We start from the raw sequence: 27,328 nt of genomic DNA, 5'->3' as shown, positions 1-27,328 counted from the left end.
CTATCCCTTCTTTTGGTGATGTTTTGGGTGTCATTTTCACACATAAAAATAGTTCTTCGGGAAAATGTCAATGAGATTCTTCTTGGGAATTTTCAGACTATTACACAAGACGGCATAAATATTTCCTTCCCACAGAAATTAAATTTGTATTCAATGGTGATCCAGTATTTCAACCTCCTGAAGTAAGACATGAAGTTTACTGTACCTACAAAACCTATATGGTCATGAAGGTTGGGTGGTAATGTACAGCCCTTTGCAGACAACTCTTATATAAGATTCCTTAGGATGTAATAGATATTCTCTGGGTGATCTTGTAGTTTTAAAACACTACTGACCTTATCTTTCCATTCTGTCCCCACCACCCCACCAGAAATGACCGTTCTGTAGCAGAAGCAACAGAAGATGAAGCACTGAAATTCCTTCTCTATAAAAAACAAACAAACAAACAAGGAAAACAGCGCAGCCATCTCCTGCACATGCTCCAGATCCCAGCCTGGTATCTCAGCAAAACTCAGGGGACTCTGAACTGGAATTTCCGAGGTACAGGCACCTGGCTCACAGCTGCTACCTTTTTCCAAGCAGAGTAGCCTCAGGTTAAAATAAATAATAATAATTAAAAATATCAATCTCCTAAACTCTCACAGCTAGATTCAAGTGGGGTATTGCAGAGTGATGATTCTTAAGAATGTAAAATCCATAAAATACCAAATTAATTAAGACTCCCCCAACATTTTTGAAGGAGGTTATTTGGAAAAGTCATAAGAGCTATTAATGGAACACTGAACAGGGCTGTTCGTGTGTGCTATTACCTGTAATATATAAACTGAAATTGATAATCTCCAGAGGAAAAAGTATAGCTATTAACAACTCAAAGATTTCATCACAATACTCTTTGCACACATGGATATATTTCCTGCTAATAAAAAGAAAAAATAAAGACTGTAGCTGAATTACAACGAGCACACACAAGCTGGTTCCCTTAGTTTCTCCTAAAAGAGGAGTACAATTGAAGCTCGTGTTTTTCCTACTGCTATGATGCAACTTGAAAACAAAGGAGACCCAAACAATCGAAACCCAGCACCTCAAACACACACAACCAAATTCAGTAGGATATTAAAATGCTCTGTGAAAATGTGTATGAGTTCTCGGTTGGAATCAATCCACTAAACTGACACAGTCCACTCCTCTTTCCTCTGTCAAGCTAAATATTATAACTCGTATGTAACCACAAGTGAATTGTACGTACTCCTTGTTTTTCCCTCTTCCTCTCTTCCTTTTTATGTATTTATTTATTTATTTAGATTACGTTTTGCAAGATCCCATTCTAGGCATTGGGAATAAACCATCATCATCTCCTCTTCCAAAGGAAGAATCTTCCTGTAAGGGATTTTGCATAATCTTACTCTCCAGTCCAAACACTTAGGAATCCAATACACAACAGTCTTGCAGGAATCAGCTGCCAGATTTATTATTCTACCTGAAAACCCCAAACAAATAAACAAAACCAACCAACCAACCAAAAGAGAAAAACAAACAAAAAACAAAAAAAACCCCACACCCTCAAAAAACAAACAAACAAACAAAAACCCAAGACCAAACCCAAAGAAACAAAAAAGTGGAATAAAAACAGACTTTAAATAAACTTCTTAGGTACATTTTAAAAAGGGTTAATCAGTTCAGTGAAAGACTTTTATATCTTCTGCTGAGAGATCATGGTAATGTTGGCTTGATTGCTCATTTTTTCAGTGAGTCACTACCGTATACATATATATATATATATATTTCTCCTTAAATATTACACATTTTATGCTTTTTTTTTCTTCTCTTTTTTTCGTTTTTGCCCAACCCCTCTCCCATTCCCACATCCTGCCACAGGCAGGAGGCGCTTCATGCTGACATTAAAGAACCAAAACCAATCCAAGGACTTTTCATCAGAGCATGTTTCATTTGAACCTTATTTCAATAGAAACCGTTCTGTTTTGTTGTTTTTTTTTGTAAGCAATCTTACTTAACCTTCTCTCTTCCTGTTAATTCTGCAATTTGAAGCTTGTGATATTGGGTTGATCACTGCAAATTTAAGTGCCATTGAGAATTACAGATGATGGAATTAGGACGTATTAAGGCATATACACACTCCCATTCAATACGTTGCCTTATGGATCTGACAAAATTAAATACCTGCTCAAATGTGTTTTATGCACCTGTGGTTTCCAGCGATCACTACTTTTTTTTTTTTTTACTTTCGATTAATTGCTTAATAAAATATTCATAGCTTCACTCATGCCTTAACTGACACAGGATGGAGAATTTACCCACAAATTAGGATTGTCTCTGTAATCCATCTGTTGTGATGAAAATTATTGTTTTATGGTTATACGTTCACTTTCCTCCCACTTCTCAAGAACGCAGGAAAAGGATGCACTCCAAATAATACCTGTTCAAATTCCACTGGGCAAAGAAATCCTGATCTTACCGACTCTCCCCTCCCTCGAACTAGGAAACATTACACTTCAGAAAAGGTGCTCGTAAATCTTTAAAGTTTTCTTTTTTTTTCTGCTTTGTCTTTTTTTTTTTTCATTTTACATACAGAATATTGTGTGTGGCTTGTGTTTAAGACTACCCCTCACAAAAAACCAACCAACCAACCAACCCCGATCTAAAAATATAAACAATGGGAAAAAAAAAACCCTCAAAAATTTAAATTGTCTTCCGAGCATATCTGATCACATTTACATTTAGTGTCCAAAACAAATTGATTGGTAACATCAGTGCCAGCACTACAATGTCATACAGCGACTTCATGGTATTGACAGTTCGTCTACTCTCCGATCCACCGAAAATCACAAAAGGTTCTGCAGAGCTTTCCTCAGCAAGCTGAAGCTTACTAGTCATTTGTGGATGCGCATTAAAGCTGCTTATAGCACAGCTATGGCGTAAGCTATTTTCTAAGCAATAAATGGTTCAAGTCATCTATTTTGTCCTGAAATGCTACCTGTAGTTACAGCATTGCTTATAAATGGTCATAGTAAATTCAGCATCAAAGAGAATATTACAGAAAAAGACAGCAGCAGAAGCATTAGCATTATCTAGTATTTATATATGTTATCAACATAACACAGCAGTAAAAGGTTTAAATGCATATTAATGGGTACCATGTCTAAAAATTACTAAAGTACCTATTTAGTGTATTGGATATTTTTCTCAAGGAGTGCTTGCTGTGTCTAAACAGCATAATTAGATATGTGACTTAGTACAGTTAATTCCTATTGATTAAATAACTTATTTATGTACCAAAGGAAATGGAAGGATACAAAATGTTTTCTCCGTCCTGATCATGATCCCGTATTTAATGCTGACATGATCATCAGACAGCCTATCACATGTAATTATTACCCTCAAATGGATCTCGGAAGGTCCAAGCGATAGCACTGGCCTTTATATGTATAGTAACTTGACTCCAGTTTCAGCATGCAGCTTGCAGTCTGAAGTCAGGGGTTTTGTGACTTGGTTCTTGTTCTTAAGGCTATTCTGCAAATAAGTAAGATTTTTTTTTTTTGAGGTCCTACAAACAAACAAACCAACTACAGAGATATCTGTTTGCTTTTGGAGGCAAGCTGCAAGGTCTACCACTTTGAACTTCTAAATTAAATGCTGCGGTATACGCTTTGCTTCTCTTTTATATCTGCAGAAAGACAATTAAGAATGGCAAGAAACGACTGCCCTAGGCATGCTGTGCTGATATTATCAGCAAGTGGTTATTTTGCACAATGAGAATTAACTGTACTACAGATACCCAGAGAAAATGTACAATATCTTATGTTGATATGAAACAAAACAGACATGATATAGCTTTTTTGTACTTAAAACCTGTTTGTTCCCTTCCCAAGCTTAATAAAAAGCAAACCCACCCTTTTCCTCCTGTTACACACAATAATTTTTAGTTTCCAACCCTCCCCCTTCAAATAAAGTGCGCTGTCCATGGCAGACCATAGGAATAATGCAACAGGAAAAGCCCCTTTTAGTGTACTGTTTAAAAAACAAACTGAAGTCGATTCAGCTTTCCTCTGGCTCTTGTCAAAGAGGAGAAGCCTCAGAGAGGGGGAAAACACCCCCTATACTGTCACTGATGTTAATAGACATAGCCTTCATTATATGGGTGGGTGTTGCAGCAGCCACTATCTTGCATGTAGACCATGCTCTCGTCGAAGTGGGACAGGGGAACAGTGTCCTCCTCGTTGATGTGGCGCTCCATGTCAGTCTTCAGTAAGGGGCGCTGGTTGTCTGGAAAGGCCATGGAGAAAAGCGCTTCAGGGTCACAAACGAACTTGTAGACGTATCTTTCTCCAGCAACCTTAGGGTAACAGAAAAAGGTAGTTTAAGTCCTGACTGTTTTCCAACGTCAAGTTCAACAGATTTCTGAGGAACTCATCCTCATTACACAACTAGTAACGAGGCAGCAGAATGGGTAAAGACAAGAGCAAAGATAGCAGCAATCTGCAGAAGTAGACAACCCAGAGATGTCTTGATTTTGAGATGCGTGATATCCTCTTGGAAGACATACTAGCTATTTTACTTTCAAACTTCACTTGTGGTTGTTCCCCATACTTAGCCACAAATGGAACTGTTAGTATAGGAAAATGTAAACAACTTGTCACTACAGAGGCAAAATAAAATGACTAAGTCCAACACTGTACGCGAAGTGGAAAAAAGAATCACACTGCACGATAGAGATCTGAATTTCACTTTACGTAGATTGATTCATACTTAAGTATAAAAGCACTTAGTTATAGTGCATGCTGATTGTACAGGGACAGCGTAAGCAAATACGTAAGCTAATATGTACTTAGCAATTGCTCATGCAAAGCCTGGGACATTTAGATTTGCTTATGGAGTGGCCATTTGTCCAACGATCCTAGTTTTCCCTTATTCAGAAATACCACTAAATGTCTGTGCTTCATCCACTTAAAAGCTAAAGAATGATAATAAATCCTAACAAAACAAAACAACAATTATTGTCTTACTAAAATGAAAAAAAAAAGCTATCAATAGTGTCTCCTCAAGTGCCCTATTTGTATTACAATAAAAAATATGAGCAATGTTGCGTTCTCATTGACTAGAATTATTTGAAAACAAAAATCATTAACACTGCTTCTTGCAACACCACCTAGCTAGGCATTAAATATGAATGAACGAAGGTGGAAAAGTATTGCAAACTGAACTATATTCTTATGGGTGTGAAATAGTCTGTAGCATCTCCTTAAATTTTCATCTTATCTTGTCTACAAATGTATTGTTTTGATAGAGACTATATCTGCAATAGATTTTTTTCAGCACATTAATGTCAGGAAATTTAACAGACTGAAGTCTGCATTCAGAAACAGGATATTCGCACAGCCTATTACCAGTGCTTAACTTAAAATAAAAGGGGAAAGATGTATGTGCACATTTTGCAGTCAAGAAACTTGCTATGAATTTACAACCCTCATTAGTTTTAGCATAAACTAAGTCATCAGATAAGATGATCCAAGGGAAAGTTTCAAACATTAGTATGTTAGAAAAGTAAGCAATCGAATTAGCTTTTAAAATGTGTGTTAAATATACTTTTATAGATAATAAAGTAGCAATTGAAGAGTTAGCAAGATAGCTGTCAGAAGAACTATCCAAGTGTATATGTCCATATTATAATCCTATCCTTGCCTTTTCAACTTGTTTCACTCTCTTTGCCACTTATTGATTCTGGGCTGCCTCTAAATTGTCCATACAGCCAGAACTATGAACTGCAATGAGGAACATCTCTGGCCGCAGCAGTACCCAGCAAACCCAAGCATTTCTGCCTCTCCCTGACTGGAGCTAGTTTCCAGTCCACTTTACAGAGATTAAGTGCACAGGTAAATGACACACAAAAATGGATGAGGCAGTGTTTTTGAGCTACCATAAGCCAGTACTAGAAAAGCTTATACAAGCTGACCCCCAGAGAGTGAAACAGGTGAGCATTACAATAATCCCAGAGTAACAGCAAGAGAACCTGCAATAGGCAACTCCAAACTCTGACTTCAAAAGCCCTACTAGAAAAGCTACATAGCAACTGGGGCTGAGGGCATTGCTTTCATTCATGCAGCTGGCCAATGGAAGGTTTAAACATGTTAGTCATCACAGATCACAAAACTAATGTGCAAAGATAGGGAACAAATATATAACACAAAGTGTTCATTGTGATCCTTGACCATATCTAATAATTTTCTAGAATTAGGAGGTCTCTCACATTGTCAAGCTACATAACTCTACATAGCAAGATTTAAAAATATACACACAAATCAGCAAACCACGGGAAAATAACAGATTGAATACTGTCAGCAAGACCAGGCTGTTATACATAAATTTTTGTTAACTCCTTCTCATAATTCAGCACATTATAAAATAGCGAATTACATTTAAAACTAGTACAATTACAAATCTCCTGATAAAATATTTAGTATGTTAAGAGGTATCATTTCTCTTCCCTAACTTGCAGTTACAGAAGTACCTAGGCAGTGGTCAGTTAATTTAGGTCTGTAAAATATTATTCTTATTGTACTCTGCAGATAATGCAGAATTAGCTGCTCACCTTTTGCATGATTCCTTTTTCATAATAATAGCGAAGCGATCGGCTGAGTTTATCATAGTTCATAGCTGGCCTATTTTTCTGAATCCCCCAGCGACGTGCCACCTGCCACAAAAACAGATTAGCATTGATTTGTTAAATGCATTTCACAAGCAGATCTTATCATCAGATATTTTATTTGGGGATTGAATGGGGGAGCCCTGCAGGTGGAATGCATGAATAAAAAAGGCTGCTGTGACCCATGTACTAACACAGTTTTTAATTGGACTGACCATCATCCATGAAACTTGAAATAGGCTTACTCATTTGCAAACCTAGTGGTGGATTGGTTTTTGTTGTTGTTGTCACTGCTTTGTTGTTTTTTTTTATTTTTTTTTAAGAAAAACAATAAGAACAGTCATACAAAGATACGGTAAAAAATAATTATCAATCTTCACTGGAAAACTTTAAAGAAAGATGAACACTCTTCCATAGTTTGTTACTATGAATAATTGCACTATTTTTGTGTTTTCTTTCCTGTCAGAAAGTTAATAAACTATATTAAAAACACATACATATAGCCTTAGTTCATGAACTAATACAGGCCATAACTTGAAATGATGGCAATGGTGAGATCATTAGAAGATGGGAATCAAAAGTGAGTCCAAAATACCACTACAGAAAATAATAAATAAATAAAAGAAAGTAAGGAGAGGCACAATAATCACTTGGTGGAATTATATGGCAGTATGTTGAACTGGACAGAAACTGCACAACTGTAGCTGTGTAATTTCCCTTAAAAATAATATCAAAAGGTAGTCACAAGCAACTTGTGAACCATGCCAGAGAATGATACAGCTTCTGCTCCTCTACTTGCCTTTACTCTTCCTGTTTTACTGCCAAAGGTAGCTCTGCAGAAAGAGGCTTTTAGCTTAAAGAGCTTAACAGTTCATTCCCCACCCAAAATTATAACTGGTCGTTGGCAACATTTCCATTACTGTCTGTAGAAACGACTACTCATGTCAGTGAAGAAAAAAAGAAACTCTTTGAAACACCTTCTATAAAAATGTTTGAGACGTGCATACGCATACAGCTCTGGAAAAAGGAAAGAGTAACCAAGCATCTTCTCCACAGACAGCTCTACAACACTTTCCCATAGGTGTCTGGAGTCTTTTGATGCAAACCACAGACAACATCCAGTGTCGGGAACTCAAGGGGACTAAATAACAGCAGTATGACTTTGATCTCCATCTGGACAGTAATTATTTAAAACTTCTTTTTAAAGCATTATTTCCTTTCTATGGTTTAGACTTTCAGGCTTATGTAAATTATCAAGGCTTTGCTAAGTTTAGCCAAGTTAGAGCTGTATCGAAACATACCTCTGAATCATGTCAATTTATACCAGCTGTAGATTTGGCTTAAGATATGCAACTCTGATTCGCCTATTCATCTTTGTAACACATGCCTACATCTTTCCTTCTTCATTCCTGCCAAGTTTTTCCCTGTATTAATCAGAGCACTAAAAATCACCATCGTATCAAGTTTGCATAATACAGCAAAATGTATATAACAAAACGATCACTGAGAACATGTTATATTGTGATGTGTTTTAACACACATGAAAAGGCAAGCAAGTCCAGAAGCAGTCTTTGTAAGCGACTCTTCCTGCCCTGCATCTGCAGAGCATAAATCAAATCATGTTCCGCAGAAGGGATTTGGGGGTTCTAGCCTTGCACTTCATCTTCCTGCTGAAGGTTACTGAGCCTACGACAAAGCAGCAGAAATGGCCCTTTGCCAGTTCTAAACTCCACAGTTTACAGAGGTTTACATGCTTTCTGAATGAACTATGGTGCCCAAAAAGCTCTCACATACTCATTTCTGTCATCACCCTTTCTACAGAGACAAAAACCTGGAGAAAGGGATGAGATACAAAGGTCGTGCCATTGTCATCCTAACCTGCCACAGCTGAATCAACAAGCTCTTTGACTTCCCCTCAATTTACACTTGGCAACCAACAGAAGTGTGCAACTTCCCACAGGCTATTCTTATTTTAATCAACAGTTTCTGCTGGATCCCTGGCATTCACGTGAAAACAACTTAGCCTCCTTTGTACTCACTGAGAGCACAGAGGGGTGAGCAAGTTTCAAGTAGTCCGCCTCTTCCAGGACTTAAGACACAGCATTGCTCAAAAACACAAAGCAACTGCTATACAGTCACACAAGCAGATGATCTGACTAACTTATACCTAACTCTTTGGGGAATTGTGCAATGAGGAACACTTAAGGCTTTGGTTTTTTTTATTTTCCTTTCCATACCTAATAAAATCTATAATGTTTTTTCACCATCTGCTGGGAAACATTTTTCAAGAAGCCTTTTGTATCTTTAAAAATGTTGGATGCTGAGATTGGAGCAATGGATGTTCCATGGTCAAAACCTCAGATGCACAATGTCAGGATCTGCCAAGTTGAATATAACTAGCACTGGAGAACGCCTGGACAGAACAGAGCTTGCACATGGGTCCCTGCAGCAGCCTGCCCATCAGCCAGACCATGTCAGGAAGAAAAGGAGCATTAGTATTGTCTCAGTCTCCAGCTACCCTTAGGGCTGTTGATGCATCATGAAACTTAAACGCAAGAAAGCTTTCTGATTGCTTATGGCAGCAGATGGATGGCAAATGGCAGAAATAGCTAGAATGCAGAAGCTGCCTTACACCCCCAAAGCTTCCTACTCAGCTCTAACTCAGAAAGAATCCTGAATGAAAATGTACTGATTTCTCTTCTATTGCTCAACCCCTTCCAAGCTGCAAAATGTAAACCAGAATGATACTGCCTTTTTACAATACTCATCAAATCATCCATATCAGTATTACAATAAAATTCACACGCACCAGATTTTCTAACAGTTTTCACTGCTGTTTAGAACACAGGATAGATTATTTAATGTTAACAAGTCAAGAAACTTTATGCAATAAAATGTACAATTTATTCCTGTTTATCACACAAGTGAACTAAGTCATGGTTCAGCAAATGTTCATGAATACAAGTAATTTTATCTACCCCATGAGTCCTTCATGGTTCAGGGAAGCCGTGCATGTGCAAGAGTTTTTGCAAGAGTAGGATATGAATGTGCAATAAGCAACCTAATGATACAGATAACCAAGACAACACTAAAAAAAAAAGGAGCTTTTTATATAATTTCAGTGGGATTTTACTGCCTCAGATTCTTAAATTTCTTTGTCATCTGTTTCAGACTTGGAGTTTTTCATTCTACAGACAAAAAATTCCAACTTCCCACACCTTTACAATGAAGAGTATTTGATACTAAAATAACCATGCAGGGACAAGTTTTCAAAGGACTGTAGAACAGAACTCTTCCTGGAAAACAATTCTGAAGAATCTGGGCCCAACAATTAATACTGAGTACTCTGAAACTCTAGTACTTGCAGTATAATTCATTATTTAATGGGACTAGAAGATAAGTCTAAGCTTAAGCATACCTCTGTCCCAACATTCCCATTATGAGTTCTTTCCATTATTCTTTTACAGTGCTAAGAAATGAAATACTGAAGGAAAACACAACTTAACTAGGAAAGAACAGTGTTAAATTTCCAGTACAGGGTAATGGACATCAGGACAAACTGTTCACTTAACCCACCTCCTCTGGCTCAATCAGCTTGAATTCCATGCCTCGGCCAGTCCATGCTATGAAATGGGAGTTTGATGGGTCATCGAGAAGAGCTACCAAGAACTGCCACAGCTGAAGTGATCCTCGCCGTTGATACGTGGGTCCCTCACGATACATGCCTGGTTCCTGTTTGACATCACCTGCACAGAATAACAAGGTCAGCTGAGCAATCTGCAAAAAGCATAATCACTCAGTTGGTTGAATAAGCTGGCAAGGCAATCACTGAGGATAATAAAATTGAAGAAAAGAATGCTTACTACCCAACTGTCTACAAATGCAACAGTCTCCTTTCTCCTGCTATTAAGTGTAAACACTCATACTATAACACATTCATGCATGAACAAGTACCTAAATTCAGTCACACTTTTCTGGAAGTCTCCCTAAGCCTATGCCCATTCACTTCTGATGCGTGCAAATCTTGCTTGCTAACTGTTTTGTAAAATTCTATATCTGAAAGAGCTTGAACTATTTTTGCAAGCAACTCTGATGTCTGAAGAACTGCATTTGTGTACTATACTTTGAACAAGCCCCAGTTTTGGAAATTTAATGTGTGCTTCAAAAGCTACAGAACTCTCTTGAGTGGAACTTCTTTTGCATGCAAATTCTCTTAAGGAAAATTTGACAGAGCATTTGACTTGGACTTAAACAGCATGTGCTTTACATATAGGTATGCAAATCCTGCAGATATGTGAGTTCCTCAGTGGCATATTGGACTTGCATATAAGCACACACTACTTTTACTCGTATCTACATATTGTATCAGTATTCCACTGAAAAGAAGTAGTCTTCCTAAAATTTCCAATCCGGCTGAAGCTATTAAAACCAACAATACTCTGCTATTCCCCAAACTGAAAAATTGAAAAAATGAAAAATTGTCCTGCTTCATCCATACTGAGTCCCTCTTGTTTTTAAATAGTATTCATATAAACAACAGACAGACAACAAAATATGAAAGGTTTGATGCTGCTTTTCTGTGAATAGTGACAACAATTCTTAAGAAATGTACAACTCCTCATTTAAAGTACCAGACCTGCAGCCCTTGTGAATAAACACATGACCTGTTTAGTACCAAACCACAGCATTAGGATGGTCATTACAGAATGGCTCCAAGTAGAGAAAGTAAGAATAATAATATTAAAAATGGAGCACTTCCTTTTGTAATCAGGAAACAAAATTGAGTCAATAGCTGTGGAAAACAAATAAATCAACACGAGGCTTTTTGGTTTATGTGAGGTTTAAGATCCAGTCCAGGAAGGCTTTCTTTTTCAAGAACAGTATTTTTCTTTTAATGATAGCTGAGCAATGCACAAACAGATAGTGCAATATTACAGAGGATCAGATTATTTGTCTGTGTTGATCTTTGATACCAAACCAAGCAGCTGAGAATCTACACCTGAAACATCAAGGCTAGTCCTGAGCTTAGCCCATTTGGGCTTTACAGACCAAAACATAACAACATATTTGCTACGTTTTCTTCAGAAGTCATCAGGCTACAAGTATAAACACAAATATTTATATCATATCAGTCTTCTAGAGTACAATGTGTTGTTTCAACAAACACTCACAGCAGCTACTAGCAAACTTAGTGTTTTGAAAGCACTCAAACATTTCCAAACTTCTTTCTGATTTTATTTGTATTTCTTTCCTGTTCCTATTCCCTCCTCTTTACAAAACTCAAGCAAACAAAAAGGCTTTTCAAGAAGGCAGTGCACAAGGACTCCTCATGAAGAATTTTAACTTCTTCTAGAACAGGGTCTGATCCCATTCCCATAAATGTAAATATAATTTTGTCACTGGTACTGAAAACAGATCAGGCTAACAATGGTTTGGGGAAAAATGAAAAACTAAATAAACAAAAAGACAAAACAAAACAGAACCAAGTGACAGGATATGCTTGGTGGAAAATAAGCAAACAAACAAAAACATTCCATAGACAACATATAAAGCAGACTTTCAAATAAATCACCCTTCATGTTAATGAACCAATTCTGTGGCAATACAATACTGGATTAAGCAATCCTTAGAATCAGTTGAAGGCTAATACTATTCAAATTCCTCTACTTATTTCCTACTATTCCTTACCAACTCTGAAATGCACATGGCACTTCAGGTTGAGGAACATGTACTTCCTGAGATTAATTTCACTTTAGAATCTCCCATTCTTCAGTAAACACAAGTGCTGCTAGACACACAGCAGTTTTGCAGTCCACCTAAGTAATTCTCAGTGAAAAACAAACAAAACAAATCAGACGAAAAAAAAAATAAAGAGCAAGAGTTCTCCAGCTTTCCTTCAGCTATGTTCAGAGAGCTGTTCACAAGTTTATCAGAAGGTATCTAACCCTTCCTGTTAAAATAAATAAAGCTGGACATACATGAAGCAACTCAAAGAAGCCACTCTAGCAAATTTAAGTAATTGATCTCCAAATTACTTCCCAAAGTTGCAGACTAACAGAGTCACCGGCAAGAAATACTGAGTCCATCTACTTTGTCTTTAATGCAATAAATCTGAAATCAACTGAGTTACATCAGGAAACTCATTTTACATCGGAGTAACTGAGGATAATTCAGGCCATTTATTTTACTTGACCCCAGAATCCCTCTTGAAAAAATTCTTTAAGAATAGGTAGTGGGTAGATCATTTGCTTGTTAGCAGTACTACTGAGAAATAAGCCACTAGTACAATGCCTAATTTAGCACAAAAACAATTACACCAGACAAAAATGTCCTATGTAGTCACTCCCTACTATTCATCTGTTCACAGACAAGAAGAGAGGCTTAATCTTCAGTAAAACCAAAGCTGTTGCTTTCTCCTCTGTTTTGTTAATTGTGAGATTCTTTCATTAAATCTCTAACAAGAATCAATATGTGATCATCAGTGCAATGGAAATCCTCCCATTACTTATCAACAGTACAGGAACTGAACTACTTTGCCCCAACTTTGGATACAGAATCCTTCAATGGCAAAAGCTGAACAACACCCTATTGAAAAGGAGACTTTGGTTGCAAGAGACAAAGGTCAGCTTTGGTTGGGTGCACTGCAAATGGTGTGTTAAGGAATCCTAAATTAGAACATTACTGACCTTTTTTTTGATCAGCAACAGAGAAAAGTCCTTCATCTTTTCCTTTTTCATCTCCCCACTCAAGAAAAGAGAGAGAGAGATGTGTCATACATACCATCAAACTTCTCTGGAACAACACAAGTGTCATCATAAAACTGCCTTGGTCCCTTTTCATACATACAACCTGTAAGTTAAAGACAAAGAGGTGTTTATTTAAAAGATGCATGGAGAAAGACGAGATCATAGGCTTAATGCCAGAGGGAACACTAAGTCATACAGGAATCAGACAGATTAATATCCCACATCCTTTACACGCCACCCAATCACAACATTTTGGCCACAGTACAGGAGCGTTTAATTAACGTACGCGTTCCCAAGGGACTGCTAATCGCAACCTGCAAAAATGAAAAAGCACCCACTTTTCTTTACGATTTATTTCAAAATGTTTGCCTCATTTCCTATTTGAATTAGCACGGCTTTAACTTTTAACCATTAGTTCTGTTTATCTTCTGCCTGCTAGACTAAAGAAGCTCTACTCAGTATTTTTCTCCCCGTGCATACAGAAGTCAAGCATTAGATGTTTACTCCAACTCGGGTAATTTTGTTAAATTTACTTTTGTCACTAAAAGACACTCTCTGCAACCCTGCATTCTTTCTAGCACTTCCTTCTGTGTACACTCGTACTTTGCAGTATTTTTCAGGTCTTGATTAACCAGAGCTATACAGGATGCCAGTACCACTCTTGTTAGTGTAACCTGGAGAAGGAAGACATGCCCTCCACTCCTGTCTCACTCTGTCCCTCTTTAACTGTGCAAATCTTGCACATGGATTTTTTGCCATATGCCTGCAATGTCTGGTTGGGCTGATTTCCCGCAGTGAAGTGAAGGAGAATGTGGCTCATCTCAAAATCATTTTTTCCAATACACGCTTTCATGATTCCATAGGTTTGGTCTATGCTCATCACATGAAATTAAAAAAAAAAAGTTAGATGAAAAACCCCTTTTGTTTAATGTGTCCAGATTACTAGGCAATTGAAATCGCTTTGTATGACTGCCCTGTCCTGCCTACTATTTACTGCTGTGCCATAAAGTTATCAATTAACTTTGTTCCATATCTTTAATGAAAATATTGAATAGCAACACTCCTGATTCCTACAACTGTAACAGAAACAAATCCATTCAGTGATGGCTGGCCAGTGGCAGCCACTTTTAGATCTGTCAGTAAGCCAGGTCTTAATGTATTTAATGTGTACTGATACTGCTTAGTGCTAACTTCTTAATCAGAATGTAATGCAGTGGCAAAATGAATGCCATAAAAAACAGGCCCACTATACAATACGAGAGACAAGTATCTTTACCAATCAAACTTTTAATCTCAACAAAGAATGAAATCAGATTTCTTTGACATGACCTTTATGTCATAAAATCATGTTGACTGATTTCTAAACACTGAGAACAAATATTTACCATCTCTGTTTTTCCTGCGTCATTCATAACAACTTTACCACCTCCAAGTACTTATGAGTGCATAACATGGCTAACACTGTTTTTCCTCAGTCTACGCTCTGATTAAAGCTCAGGTCTGTTGACCCTAGCCCTGCTTTTGTGGACTTTTCCTGAATGTCTTTCACCTCCTTTAGTAAGCTTATACACTTCACATAATTTCATGTACCCACTCTGTTACAAAACTGCAGCTCCTATTTCACCTTCTTTGTTACATACCACCTTTTATTTCTATTTTCTGCTCCCAAAAAGCAGGTGGGTTTTCGCAACTTTTGTTGCCTTTCCAGCTATGTCTTTCCACTAATGAATGAAGTCTTGCTAGAGGACTTTCATTCGTATATGTTTGAATTCCCATCACTTTCATATAATTTTCTTTGGGTTTGTGAAATTAGTTCCTTGGAGGAAAAATAAACACATTCTAAACAAACAAAAGAAAATCACATACTGACAAAAAGGATACATCAAAGCAGGAGAGTGGAAGTCATAACCTCTTTCTCAGTGGTCATTTTTGCTTAGCTCTGCAGGTCTTCTTAATATGTATAAAATGCTATTACTCTGAATTATTAATTTTGACAATGATTTAAGCTCTGCCTTACTGAAGTCATTAAGAGCTCTGGTATATACACATATATAACAGATCGAAAATTTGGGTCTCAAAAAGAACCAGAACATTGAATTTAAAAAATCCTAACAAATGGGGGGAACAAACAAACAAACAAACAACAAATAAACATGTGCTGAAACTTTTAAAGTACAAAATAGATTACTTAACAAACAGTTAACTGAGTCTGTCATACTAGTAATCTGTAAAATATCATTTGTGCAGAACGGGTTATATGGGCAAATTTTTAACTGTCTCTTCTTTTCAACAAACGCAGCTCTTGAAAAGCAGAAAGAGTAAATTCATAATGAAGTTGGTTCTATTCTAGTCAACCTGCAATACTAGAATCCACAAAACTTCAGCACAACAGCAGTTTAAAACTATGAAGAAAAAGATGATGGAGTCTCCCCATCAGCAGGATTAAACCAGTGAACTCCAAATTCCTCCAGGCTGCACTTTGTTTCCCCGTTCCTCTCATACAAAAGTGATACATAATAGAAAACTTAACTTCTGTTCTGTTTGGGTGAGCCAGGAAGCCTTCTTGCCTCATGTAAATGGAATGGCAGCTAGGCACTTCTGAAAGGAGAAGAAAATGCTAGTCAAAAGACTGTCTAGAATTAAAGAGTGCAGGCTAATAACAAGACAGACTGCAGGTAAAAGAGCAACAAGGAAGATGCATGTTACAATGAGAGGGAACCCTACAACCCAGTCAGGGTTTCAGAGCAGCAAGCACAAGGCATGGTGAAACGGAAAATAATAACATGAAGATCACAGATCACATCCAACATAGGCAGCTGAACACAAATCCACACTGCAATCGCCCTTGCTAAAAGCTGAGCCCTGTGACACACATTTGAGACAATTTGCAGACCAAAAAATTCACACAAGACAGTATGAGTATTTTAAATCCTATCGTTGTGTATTCATCTTTGAAACTAATTCAACACAACATTTTGAATCAATTACATAGATAAACCAGCCCTGCCAATTGCATTAGACACTTTAAAACTCTACAAATACAGTATTATTAATATTAGTAGTGTCAGGGTGAATCTGCAGTTTTTGGACTCTGGTTTAGGGTTTGGGAAGTTGAAGACATTTTCTGGAATTGCTAAGCACTTAAACAGGAATTCAGCTACACCAATTTCACCCTCCACCTGTGCACTCTTAACCAAAAAAGAAACCTCTTAATTTAAAAGTGTACACATTCTAAGTAATGCAAAAATCTATTTTTCATTCCACAATTCTACTGAAATAAGCAAGAAGAATGAGAAGAAAAAATAAACAACACAACAGAAAAATTAATGAAAATTATATTCTTGATATGTCTGTGTTCTTTTCCGTGTCTTGCGCTGTCCCTAAGTAGTGACAATTTGTGCACAGGGTCTTGCAAGGATAAATAAATCATATACGTTTGCCCTTGTAGATCATGTTTAACTCACTCAAAAGTCTTGCTTAACACTGTCTGTTTGATATTGTGATAAATTTCTACCCTAAGATATGCAGAGATATCTCTAAGAGACGCAAACTGCGGTTAAAACAGCAGACACCTTTTTTCCAACACTGCTTAAAAACTCTTCCAAAATGTTACTCCAAATTTCACTGCTCACTGAGTAGTGATGAGTATCAAAGACATGGCAGGATAAGAAAATAAGGCTTTACAATGGCTTCACAAAACAAGTGAAACACGGGACAGCAGTAAGTACCCTCCAACAGCCCCTGGTTTCTCCTGAACATCTGTGCCAAAGTCTTCATTACGTCCTTCCTCAATGAAATGCTCAGTGCCTGCCTGCTCTCTAGTATCTCAGACAGCTATTCTGAGCAGTCACAAGTCTTAATAACTCAGCGATCACAGAAGTCAAGTATAGCTCTGTAGACTAGAAGTCAAGGCTACAAGTAGTGGTTCACCTGCAAAGAATCACTCATCTTACCAAGCAGACTGAGTTTTAAGGAGAATGGAAAAATCTACGTAAAAAAGAGGAAGCTGAAGAACTGAAACAGATGCTATTTTCTATTTTAGGTAAAAATTCCCCAGTATTGGCAGCAAAACCCTTTTTGACTCACGAACTCCGCTCTTGCAAAGTGATACAGCAGAGTACACAGAACAAAGAATTATGTATGCATCCAAGAAGCTACATTTTTAGCCAGCTTGGGGTTTCATCTCTCATGCTCCTAAAGTCAATTACAATTAACATCTGGAGTCTTTTTAAGACAAGCATTGTTTCAACCAACATTACTTAATCTTTCGGTTAGCTTGCGCTTAAACAGTCCACAGAGGACCGAAAAATACAGCAGGCAAGTTTATTTCTCGTAAAGTAGCTAGAGTCTTGTTATCCTAAAGTGCTATCAGTTAATTTATGACTATCAGAGTGGGTCAGACTCTAATCAAATTGTAGAAACATTTCCAAAGTGATTATTCAATCAAATGACTAACATGGTTAATTAGGAGCCATAAACATTGCTCTGAAGTTCATCAAAGTAATGACTTGCCCAGAAAAATTACTGCTAATTAAATTGCCTGCTGCTTTCATTTCTACCTTATCTAATAAAAAGTCCAACCAATGAAATTTAGCATTGCAGTTTTAAATTGTACTAAATGCTTGACTAAAACCCAGAAGTATTTTTACTAGCTAAACGGAGCTACTTCAAAAGAAAACATTTCAGTACAGAAATTACAGAGCAATTATATGTTTTCTTCTTCTTCAAGTATTGTTTCAAGACAACAAATGAGACAGAAGCGGGCATAAAAAACTGCCGAAGAAGGATGCAAGCATATGAGTGACTGATTTGACTACCTTTTAGCAATTTTTAGTCCTCGAGGAAAAATGTGCCTGGCTTTAGGACAGGCAACATGCTTACTTCAGACTTATAATGAACTAGTTCATATTATGAAGTTACAACATCTCAAGAACAGCAGAATCCAGTTTTCCTTTTATTAAAAAAAAAAAGGAGACAAAAAAAAGAATTTATTTTTATAGTTAATCTGAAATACTTAGAGGTTCATTCTTTATTGCTCCTCTTGATTACAACATAACAGTCATCTTAAAACAATGAATATGACATTGAATCATGTCTGAAATATTTTTTTCCCCAAGAAGTGCTATATTAAAATTACTTGTAATGTAGACACTGCAGAAGTACTTTTGCTCCTGGAAAAGTCATAGAGGGTCTACTAAAAATAAGCAAAAAAGCAGAAAAAAGACCAAATACACTTCCACAGGACAAGAAAAATGCTGCCAAATTCAGCCAACATAGGTTCTAGATGCAATCACTGAATAAGGCATCTGAGTAGACCCTTGGTAAGAAAGCATCTCAAGTTAATTACCATGCCAGAATTCAAAGGATCAGGCTGCCACAACCCTGTGTGACTGCGTAGGAAACTTTTAAATCCTGTTTTTTGTTTGTTATTCAGAAATAACGTCCATGTTTTAGACCCACAATCACATCCTGTGCAGAAACTATTTTCTGCCCAAGTCTCTTACTAGATTAGACCCTGGGAAGATTAAGCTTCCTCAGGCATCAGGATGAAGCAACTTTCTCCTCCTGAAAGAACTGGGAACCTGAATCAAGATTTCCTCTTCAGCTGCTCCTCTACTCTGACATGACACAGCCTTCTTCGCTGAAGAACAAGTTGTCATACTGTGCTCTCATTCTGAATTACTTTTCAGCTCACTTTAACAGCAGCATTAATCGACCTAGAAGCCTGGGGCAGGGGCTCACGTGCATGTGAAGGAGCAGAGTGTGACAATGAGGTGTTGCACCACAGAGACCAAGGCCCAGCACGTGCATGTAGGCCAGAACAGGCCAGGTGCAAATGCCAATGGTGCCAAAACTGGAACTGTCCTATTGCTGCTCATTCAGTTCTTTGATTTACACTTACCAACCCAGCCATACCAACAGAAGCAATTCTCAGAAAGTTTGGAAGGACTCCATTGGCAGTGGATACAGCCACCCACTTAACTTTTACCATATCCTTCTCAATTGTCCTCAGTGTGGTCTCAAAAAGAATACAGGCGTTTTGGCTCCTATTTTAGTGACTCAGATTTAGTGTGTTTCCATATAGGCTTCAATATGTTGTGTCACTTCTCTTCCTGTGGGCAGGAAATACAGCACATGCAGGCTCCCACTGGTACCATGGGGCACAGGAGGGCAGGCACAAGGCCCTCAGGTGCTGCCACACATGCCACGCTGACCCAGCCACTAGGCCAGACCAGCCCGTGCTGCCTACTGCTTCCCCATGTTGTACAGGCTCCTCTCTGGTATGTGCAGACATGGCCAGGGTAGTGGGAGAGATTTCTACTGAGTGCAGAGACAAAGGTAGCCTTTTTAAAACAAAATGATCAAGTTAGAACACATCATACTTCTGGCCTCAAACTTGGTAACATCATAATAATCTGCAAACAACTCTTCTGTTCAGGAATTTCCAAGAGTGCTGACAAACTGTTTACAAAGAAGTGCTTCATCCACCACCGAAACCCGTTCAGCTTCATGGTAGAAAACAGCTGTTAAAGCCACTGAGAGGCTCTGACCAGCTCAGAGGTGAGGAGCAACACCCAGAACAGGGGTTTTCAGGAAGAAATGGCAGTTCTCCAAGCTAGATCACAGCTAAGGAAAGTTCATGATCTGTGTTCCACAGGGAGACGTACCAAATGATCCTTTCTGATACAAAACTTACAGAACCCATTGAAATTAAAATTCTTACATCTCAGCACAAAAATAAATTCATGTAGAAATACAAAAACTAATGACAGTCTTCCTGCACAGAACTCACTTGACCGTGTTCACAACTCAGACGTTGGTGGATTGGATTTTAGTCGAACTACCTTTGAAATCACTGTCCTCTCAGAAACTACATAGTTACAACACAGTTCTACGGACTGGTAAAATTCCTGACAAAATGAAACTCAGCATTAATTTCTCCTTATCAGGGACAGCATTCACAATGTAAACGCACGGAAGTTACAGAGAGAAAAAAACAAAAACAAAAACAAAAAAAAACAAAGAATCAATATCTCCTGTAAAATCCATCTGAAAATTAAGCTTGTTTCTCTCAAATCATTATGCTACTTAAAAACATCATTCAAAATGGAAGGTTTTGTTCTTCGTTTTGCCTGACTTCCACAACAACAAACTAAAACATCCACAAGTATGGGCACTCAAAGACACCGACAACTCCTTCTAAAAGAGTACTAATTAATATTTCTTATTTTCTTACATTTCACTTGATAAAAATCTACCAGGTTTGGCCCTAACAGCTCACTTCTAAGTGCAATTATCATACACAGAAAGAAAACCTTAAGCAAACAGCTTCCTTTCCACAACTTTGCTTTTCAGACCTATGACAGCATCTAATGCATTTTCTGAGACCAGATGTCAACAGCCTGTCTGGGCGATGTGTAACTTTTTATACAGCAGAACAGGAAAACAAAGGCTCATACATTCAGCACCGAAATGAAATTCCACATGGAACCAATCTTCTGAGCATACTTTAAAATCACATATTTGCTTTTATTAACTTCAGTAACTGTAAGATGTATATTAAACATCACTTCCCTTTGAATTCAACAAAACACAGCATTATTTCTTTTTTTCCTTTTCTCCTTTTGTTGGTAATCTTACAGCAAAAAACGTCTGTGTTGCTTTTTCTCCCCCACCCCATCCCCTGCCTGTAGAATCGAAGTTGGACAAACACTGCACGGCTGAAGTGACATATTTGAATGGAATTCAGACCAACCAGTTCCTGTTTATGTTTCTGATTTGAGAATGTAGCCCTCTCGTTCACTATACATTAGAAACACACCAAGGCCATAAATGGTGTCAGGTTACAGGCAGGCACGGCCAAGGAGCATTAATCATTACTTTAAGGCAACTGGCAAAAGCAGCAGCTGAGGGAACACTACACCCTTCAGCTCTGCATAAATGGACATTCCAGGGTTTGGTGTTTTTTTTTTTTTTCCCCTTCAGCATCCATTTTATGAATGAAACTTCAGGCTGCACAGAGTCCATTCATATAAAAGCTGCGCTCACAGGGCTCAGTCTCCGGGGATCAATCGGTCTTGGGTAAGGCTGATGTGATTGGTTTAAGGCAGGCTTCAGCCTTCCATTACTGATTTAAAATGCAGCCTGTGTCCATTTGACCTGCCTTAATGCACAAAGAGTAAATCCAGACTGTGCTCTCAATCCTCAAATCAAATCATTAGCCAGTGCCACTTACTGTAACTGTAGATTTAGAGGATATTTATCCATTTCTTTGGAAGAAAAAAACCAAAACAGATTGCAGGACAATTTTTCAGATCATACTGTCTGCTTTGAAATGAAAAATAGATGTATGGCCTCCTGCTCCAAACTTAGTGTTCGGATTTTCATTTGTTCATAAATACAACGTTACAAAATTAATTCCAGTGTAACTTCAAGTTTCTTTTAGACAGAATTACTGAGCAGAGGGAACTGGGTAGATATGAAGCAAGAGAAAAGTTAAAATTCTGCCTGCCACAGCAATCTTCCCAAGTCCAGGTTTCCCATGTTCCTCTCCTCATATGCTATTATTTTCTACTGTTGTATCATCCAACAGCAGATTTGTGTTTATGTGTTTTAGGAGCAAGTACAAAGTGCAGTGCAGCTTAACTGAATGAAATCCATGTTCATTCACTGAAGCAACACAGCAAAGACAAGCCCCTGAAACCAGAGGGCGAAATATTTTAAACCACAGAAGCGCGACTCAGGAAAACGGCAAAACCAAAAACAAGGAGGGGTGGCTTCTTAAAATTGCTGAACTCGAGAGCAAACCTCTGGCTCATATCCCCTCCTGCCTTTATCCAATCCAGATTTCCACTGAGAACAATTGTACTGTGTAAAATATATTTTTTTTAAGGTCGTTAAGGATTTGCAATTTTGACATACCCATACTGAAGTATCGCATCCTGGAAAAGGATGAGGCTAGTACTTTTCTTCATTTTATAAAAAGTTGTTTATTTTTCAACTTACGTTGAAAGTATTTCAAATATCTGCAGCCTGAACAAAAAAAACTAAGAAGGAAAAAGAAAGAAAAAGAAAAAAAGGAAAAAAAATTAGAAAAAAAATAAAAAAAACAACAGAGAAAAGAGAATAAAAACCTAGAGAGAAATTGAGGGAAAGATTAAGCAGCTAGAGGATTTATGCAGCACGATCTCGATGAGTCACACAGACGGGCTAAGAGTATGCATACAAACTGTCTACAGAGATTTAGAGGTGGCACATTAATACCAAGGAATTGTTTAGGATGAGCCAAAGAGTTGCAGCTACGAGCAGTGGAATGAGACTGATCAAAGGGAAAATTTAGGCTTACTATCAAGAAATATTTCTTAACTGTGAAGTCCATTAGTCTGTGAAATAATCTCCCAGGAGAATAATTGTAGTAATAATACTTAGCACTCACACAGTGCTTTACATTTTCAAAGCACTGCACAAAAATTAGCCAACATAATTAAAGACAGTAGTAGAAGCACTGTGTGTTGTCATTTTAAATGCTGCACTGGTCAAGGCACTAGAGAATATCCTGGAGAATGAGAATCTGCAATGATTCTGACTGCCAACTAAGATTTCCTTTTTTCCTTCATACTAGCATCTCCAAATATCTGAACTGTATTTCCAAGAGGTACAATATAACATCCAGCTGTTGTAAAGAAAAATATCTGCAAATAGATATACTTCCAAGAAACACATTTAAAATCTATTTTTGCCTGAAATTTTAATTCAGTGCAGTCTCTAACGCTGTTCTTGCAACTCCCACATTTCAAGAGATGTCAGCTGATCTCTAGGGAAGAACGTGCTACTAGGGATCTTTTTCCATGCTAATATGCATTTTCAAAGTGCACCACCAGGTATTAGAAAGGACTCTTGGATTTTATTCTGTTTCCAGTTATTAGGTAAATACGTATCTATAACATGGATGGTAAAATGCTAACATCCTACACCTATATGATGAAACCTTGTAATTGTGAACCTCGTTAACCTTCAATTTCCCGGTCAACTTTGATACAACTGTTTTGTTGCTAATGAATATAGCCTTTTGACTCGGGACTCCTGTCTCTTGACTGAACAAATCAAATCTGTTACTTTGGGGGAGGGAGAGCAGCAGTGCAATGAGCAGATTCACAGGTGGAGCCTGTTTCATTTGTTAGAGGTAGAAGTTCTGCTGTTAATGAGGCAGAATGTTTTAAGAAAGGAAAAAAAGGAGCTTAAGATTACTACAGTGGAATGGACAATCTCAAGACCTAACAAAGGCCATCCCAGATCCAAAGTTTGTCAAAGTAGTTGTGATCTCAGCCATGTTTTTCACATTATTTCTTATTTTTGTGATGCTTGGTCTGATGTTCCTGTACTTCCTCACCTAAAAATTCAAAGGGAGTTACCTGGTGTTAAGCTTTGAACTTACATAACACATAATGTTCATCAAGACTTTTCCAGTTGTAGCTGGGTTCCCATATATATCCAATGTGTCTCAGCCTACACTCATCCCTATTACCCATTCTCGAGTGCCAAGGGTATCCATTATTTGTGAGGCCTCAGGAGTTTGAGGGATGAGCAACACAGAGCGCAACACATAGAGGTTCGTAATTGTGTCTCGACAGTTCATTACAAAAGCAATGTGACTGACAACTTTCAAAGAAAACTTCGAAAGTAACAGGGATAGAATCCTAATTTACTAGAATCCGTTCGAAGTATTAATTGCCAGACTACCCTGAGATGCAAGAATAGCCCTATCAATGCCTCTAGCATTGCCTCTCTACCAACAGATAATTCCTAGCAATCAGTAGTAAGTATACGGAAGCAGTAATTTCTCTACTTATTTCTGACTAAAACTACCAGGTGACAAATTTCCAAGTTCTTAGCCAAAGACATGGACACAAAAAAAAAAGAACATTCCAAACTAAGTAACTAATTCAATTGGGTAAAACAAAATGTGAGAATTTAACCAGGAATTTAAGGTTCCATTGCAAAACATTTTTAATATTAACCTACATGCAAAGGTGAGAGTAATAACACAGCGTATTTGCAAATTAAGTAAAATAGGAAGGATTAAATCTGCACGGGTTATGCTTCAAAATAAACCCAGAATAGATGAAGCACCTCAAGATTGGCCTTTTCATTGAAATAACTGAGCACATGGACTGAATTATAGTAGTGCTAACAGTACAAGAATGATCATTATTGATTCCTGTAAACAAACATACTAGAAAGACTTTTGGGGTCATTCATTAATGACATAAAATCCCAAAGTAATACAAGTTCTTTGCTAGATACATAATCAAGTAATAACACCTGTGACAAGAAGCAAAAAAAGATAGCAGAAAATGTTTGATAGAATGTATGTGATGCACTCTGACTTCTAGAAGAGTGGATAGATAAGGAAGACTTCTACTCTGTTGACATTTTTCTTTTTCCATTATCTCAAACATTCTGCAGTAGAAATTGCATACCTGCAATTACAATTACAACTAATTGATCTGCCATTTCCCATGTCATAATTAATGTCATGTTTTAATAGAGTTATAATCATTCCGTAATAATGCTTTTCATTCACCAGCTTCCCACAAAGTATAAAAGTATAGTGCACAAAAGCAATGAACTTTTATGAGGCTCTTTCAAAAACATCCCAAAAGGAACATCTTGGTGTATTACAATGAACTTTCTAAATACGTTTCTATATTCTTATCTGAGCTGCAATAAAATAGCATGCAAAAAAAGACTTTTCACTCAGGCATTCCTCCTTCCCTGAACATCCATAGGCGAAAAATGAAATCAATGATTCAGTGACAAATACATTATGTTTCCTAAGGGCTTATTTAATGTACTTTTAGCAAGGATGGAAAATGATGGTTTCTAGAGAACAGATGGTAACAAGACAAAATATCAACAGACCACAGTTGTTGACTGCAATTTATGGAGTGTACAGATGTGTCAACTTAAATGCAGTGATTCTGAGGCCAATAAAAGTACTTCCTGATACCAACAGATTAATTTTTCATGACCACTGGTTACATAGCTATTACATTTTTAAAAACTAATTATTCATCTGCAAAAGAAACAACAATTTTGCTTAAATGTCACTACTAAAAAGTGAAATGTTCTTGTTGGCAAAAAAAAAAAAAAAGCAGGATAGGATTGGACACAACTACGCACATCTTCCTTTCAGAATCAAAATTGCTTTTATTGCCATAAAGAATATTCCAAGGAAAGACAGATGCTAGCAGCCAACCCAGACTTAAAGTAATAGCATGCAATAAGGAGGTCCCACTTCCCAGCCAAATAAGAAGCATGCTTACAAAAGGGCCTTTTTTCATCCTTTAATTTAGAAGGATGAATAACGGTGCTTGTGAAGGTTGCAGGGGACTGGCAGTGCCTGAAGCTGCAGTCCCCTATTTATTGTCCACAGCCACATCAACTTTGCAGACAGTATCTCCCCTGCTCTTCTCTAAGACTAAAGATACATGACTACTAAAACCATATTATTTCAGAATCTTCATCAGTGAACAGGTATAGTTCAAGATCCCAGTCTTACAATCTAAACCTATTTTCATGTTGTCATACTTCAGTTCTGAAGTCCTTAGTCCCTCCCTGAATATGCTTCACTCAAGTTTATCTAAGGACTGTTTTTTTGCTTGTGAAGATTAAGAAGGGCAAAAGCAGCTCCACTTTCAAAAATAACCTGTTCCAATATGGAGATTAATTCTGAAACAGGCAATTTACGTTACCACAAAATATTCTACTAAACAATGCTAAGATAGCCATAGAAAAGACAATAAAAACAAATTATCCACTGTATCAATTTGCAAGACAGTTTGTCATGGACTTAACTTTCAAAGGAGACCTCGACTTAACAACCATGAAGCCACTGGAAACAAAACTGCAAAAGCATCTAGCCAGAGATCGAGCCAGGAAGAAAGCACAAGAGGTACTGCAGCACCCAGAAGAGAGTTAGGCAGAAGTCAAGGAGGCAGGTCATCCATTCTCCCCACTACCCGGTGAAAGCAATGCACCTTGCCCCAGGAGCGCCCGTAAGGACTTACTGAAGTCCCCCCCGCTCCCCAACAGCATAGCATACATAAAGCAAGACAAAGACAGTGACTGAGAAGCCGCAGAAATCATTTACATATAGGAACTGAAAGACTTGTTTTGATGGCATTTTCACAGCACTACGCTTATCAAGTTGATGTTTACCCCATTTACCCCATGCATTCCGCTCCATGCTGTTCTAATCTCAGCTTCCCTCCATGCCACCCTTCAGCTTCCCTCTCTTCTTCACCTGGTACTCAACACTAAACTCTGTTTTGCCTTCCCTACTTTTGTTTCCTCCTTCTCTAAAATTTAAGTTGTGGCAAAGTAACCTAACATTGATAATATTATTCCCTTGATTCACGCTTTTATCTTTTCTGACCTGAAGCTATTTGGAATGGGCCACCACCTCCTCTATTTCATACTATGTATTGAGCAATACGGCTCCATTTCAGTTGCCCTACAAGCACAATAATAATAAACATTATTAATAGCAATAGTGTATTCTCTACATCAGCAACCTGGCATCACAGATTATCTACCTCTACAAAACACAGGAGTATGCACAAACTGAGAAGCTGACACCAATTTGCCTGATTCTTCTCCCTCATTGGTTTTATAGCTGTATAAACCCCACCTCAGTGGAGTTACTTCTGATTTAAGGTAGCACAAGGAAGAGAAGAAAGAGTCCTCTGCTTCTGGCAGGGAAATAAAAGAGCTCATAAAACAGAACACACAAATTTAGAGGTCAGAGATGAGATAGTACAGAGCAAGACCCCGTTTAAGCAAAGCTCAGTTTTACACCCACAATTTTTTCTTCTCTGGTTTCTTTAACTTGTACATTGTCTGGACAGAGAGTTCTAGGAAG

General features: G+C 37.7%; 1 protein-coding gene across 3 annotated transcripts in view; it reads right to left on the bottom strand.

The window, feature by feature from the left end:
- Positions 1-3,567: 3,567 nt before the first annotated feature.
- ETV1 (ETS variant transcription factor 1) overlaps positions 3,568-27,328 on the bottom strand; it is a 62,661-nt gene continuing 38,900 nt past the window's right edge. For 2 of the 3 annotated variants that reach the window (XM_065752258.1, XM_065752260.1), the window contains 5 exons: positions 15,936-16,002; positions 13,439-13,509; positions 10,235-10,404; positions 6,605-6,706; positions 3,568-4,351 (listed from right to left, as the gene is read on the bottom strand). In XM_065752258.1, the coding sequence (XP_065608330.1) occupies positions 4,130-4,351; positions 6,605-6,706; positions 10,235-10,404; positions 13,439-13,509; positions 15,936-16,002 (632 nt within the window). In that variant the 3' untranslated portion in view covers positions 3,568-4,129. The remainder of the gene's footprint in view (positions 4,352-6,604; positions 6,707-10,234; positions 10,405-13,438; positions 13,510-15,935; positions 16,003-27,328) is intronic. The other variant, XM_065752259.1, reaches the window with a different exon arrangement.

This window comes from Cyrtonyx montezumae, unplaced genomic scaffold, assembly GCF_038088225.1.
Source record: "Cyrtonyx montezumae isolate F1298 unplaced genomic scaffold, pur_monq_1.0 scaffold_8, whole genome shotgun sequence".
Lineage (NCBI taxonomy): Eukaryota > Metazoa > Chordata > Aves > Galliformes > Odontophoridae > Cyrtonyx > Cyrtonyx montezumae.
This window is presented reverse-complemented; position numbering and strand designations above follow the sequence as displayed.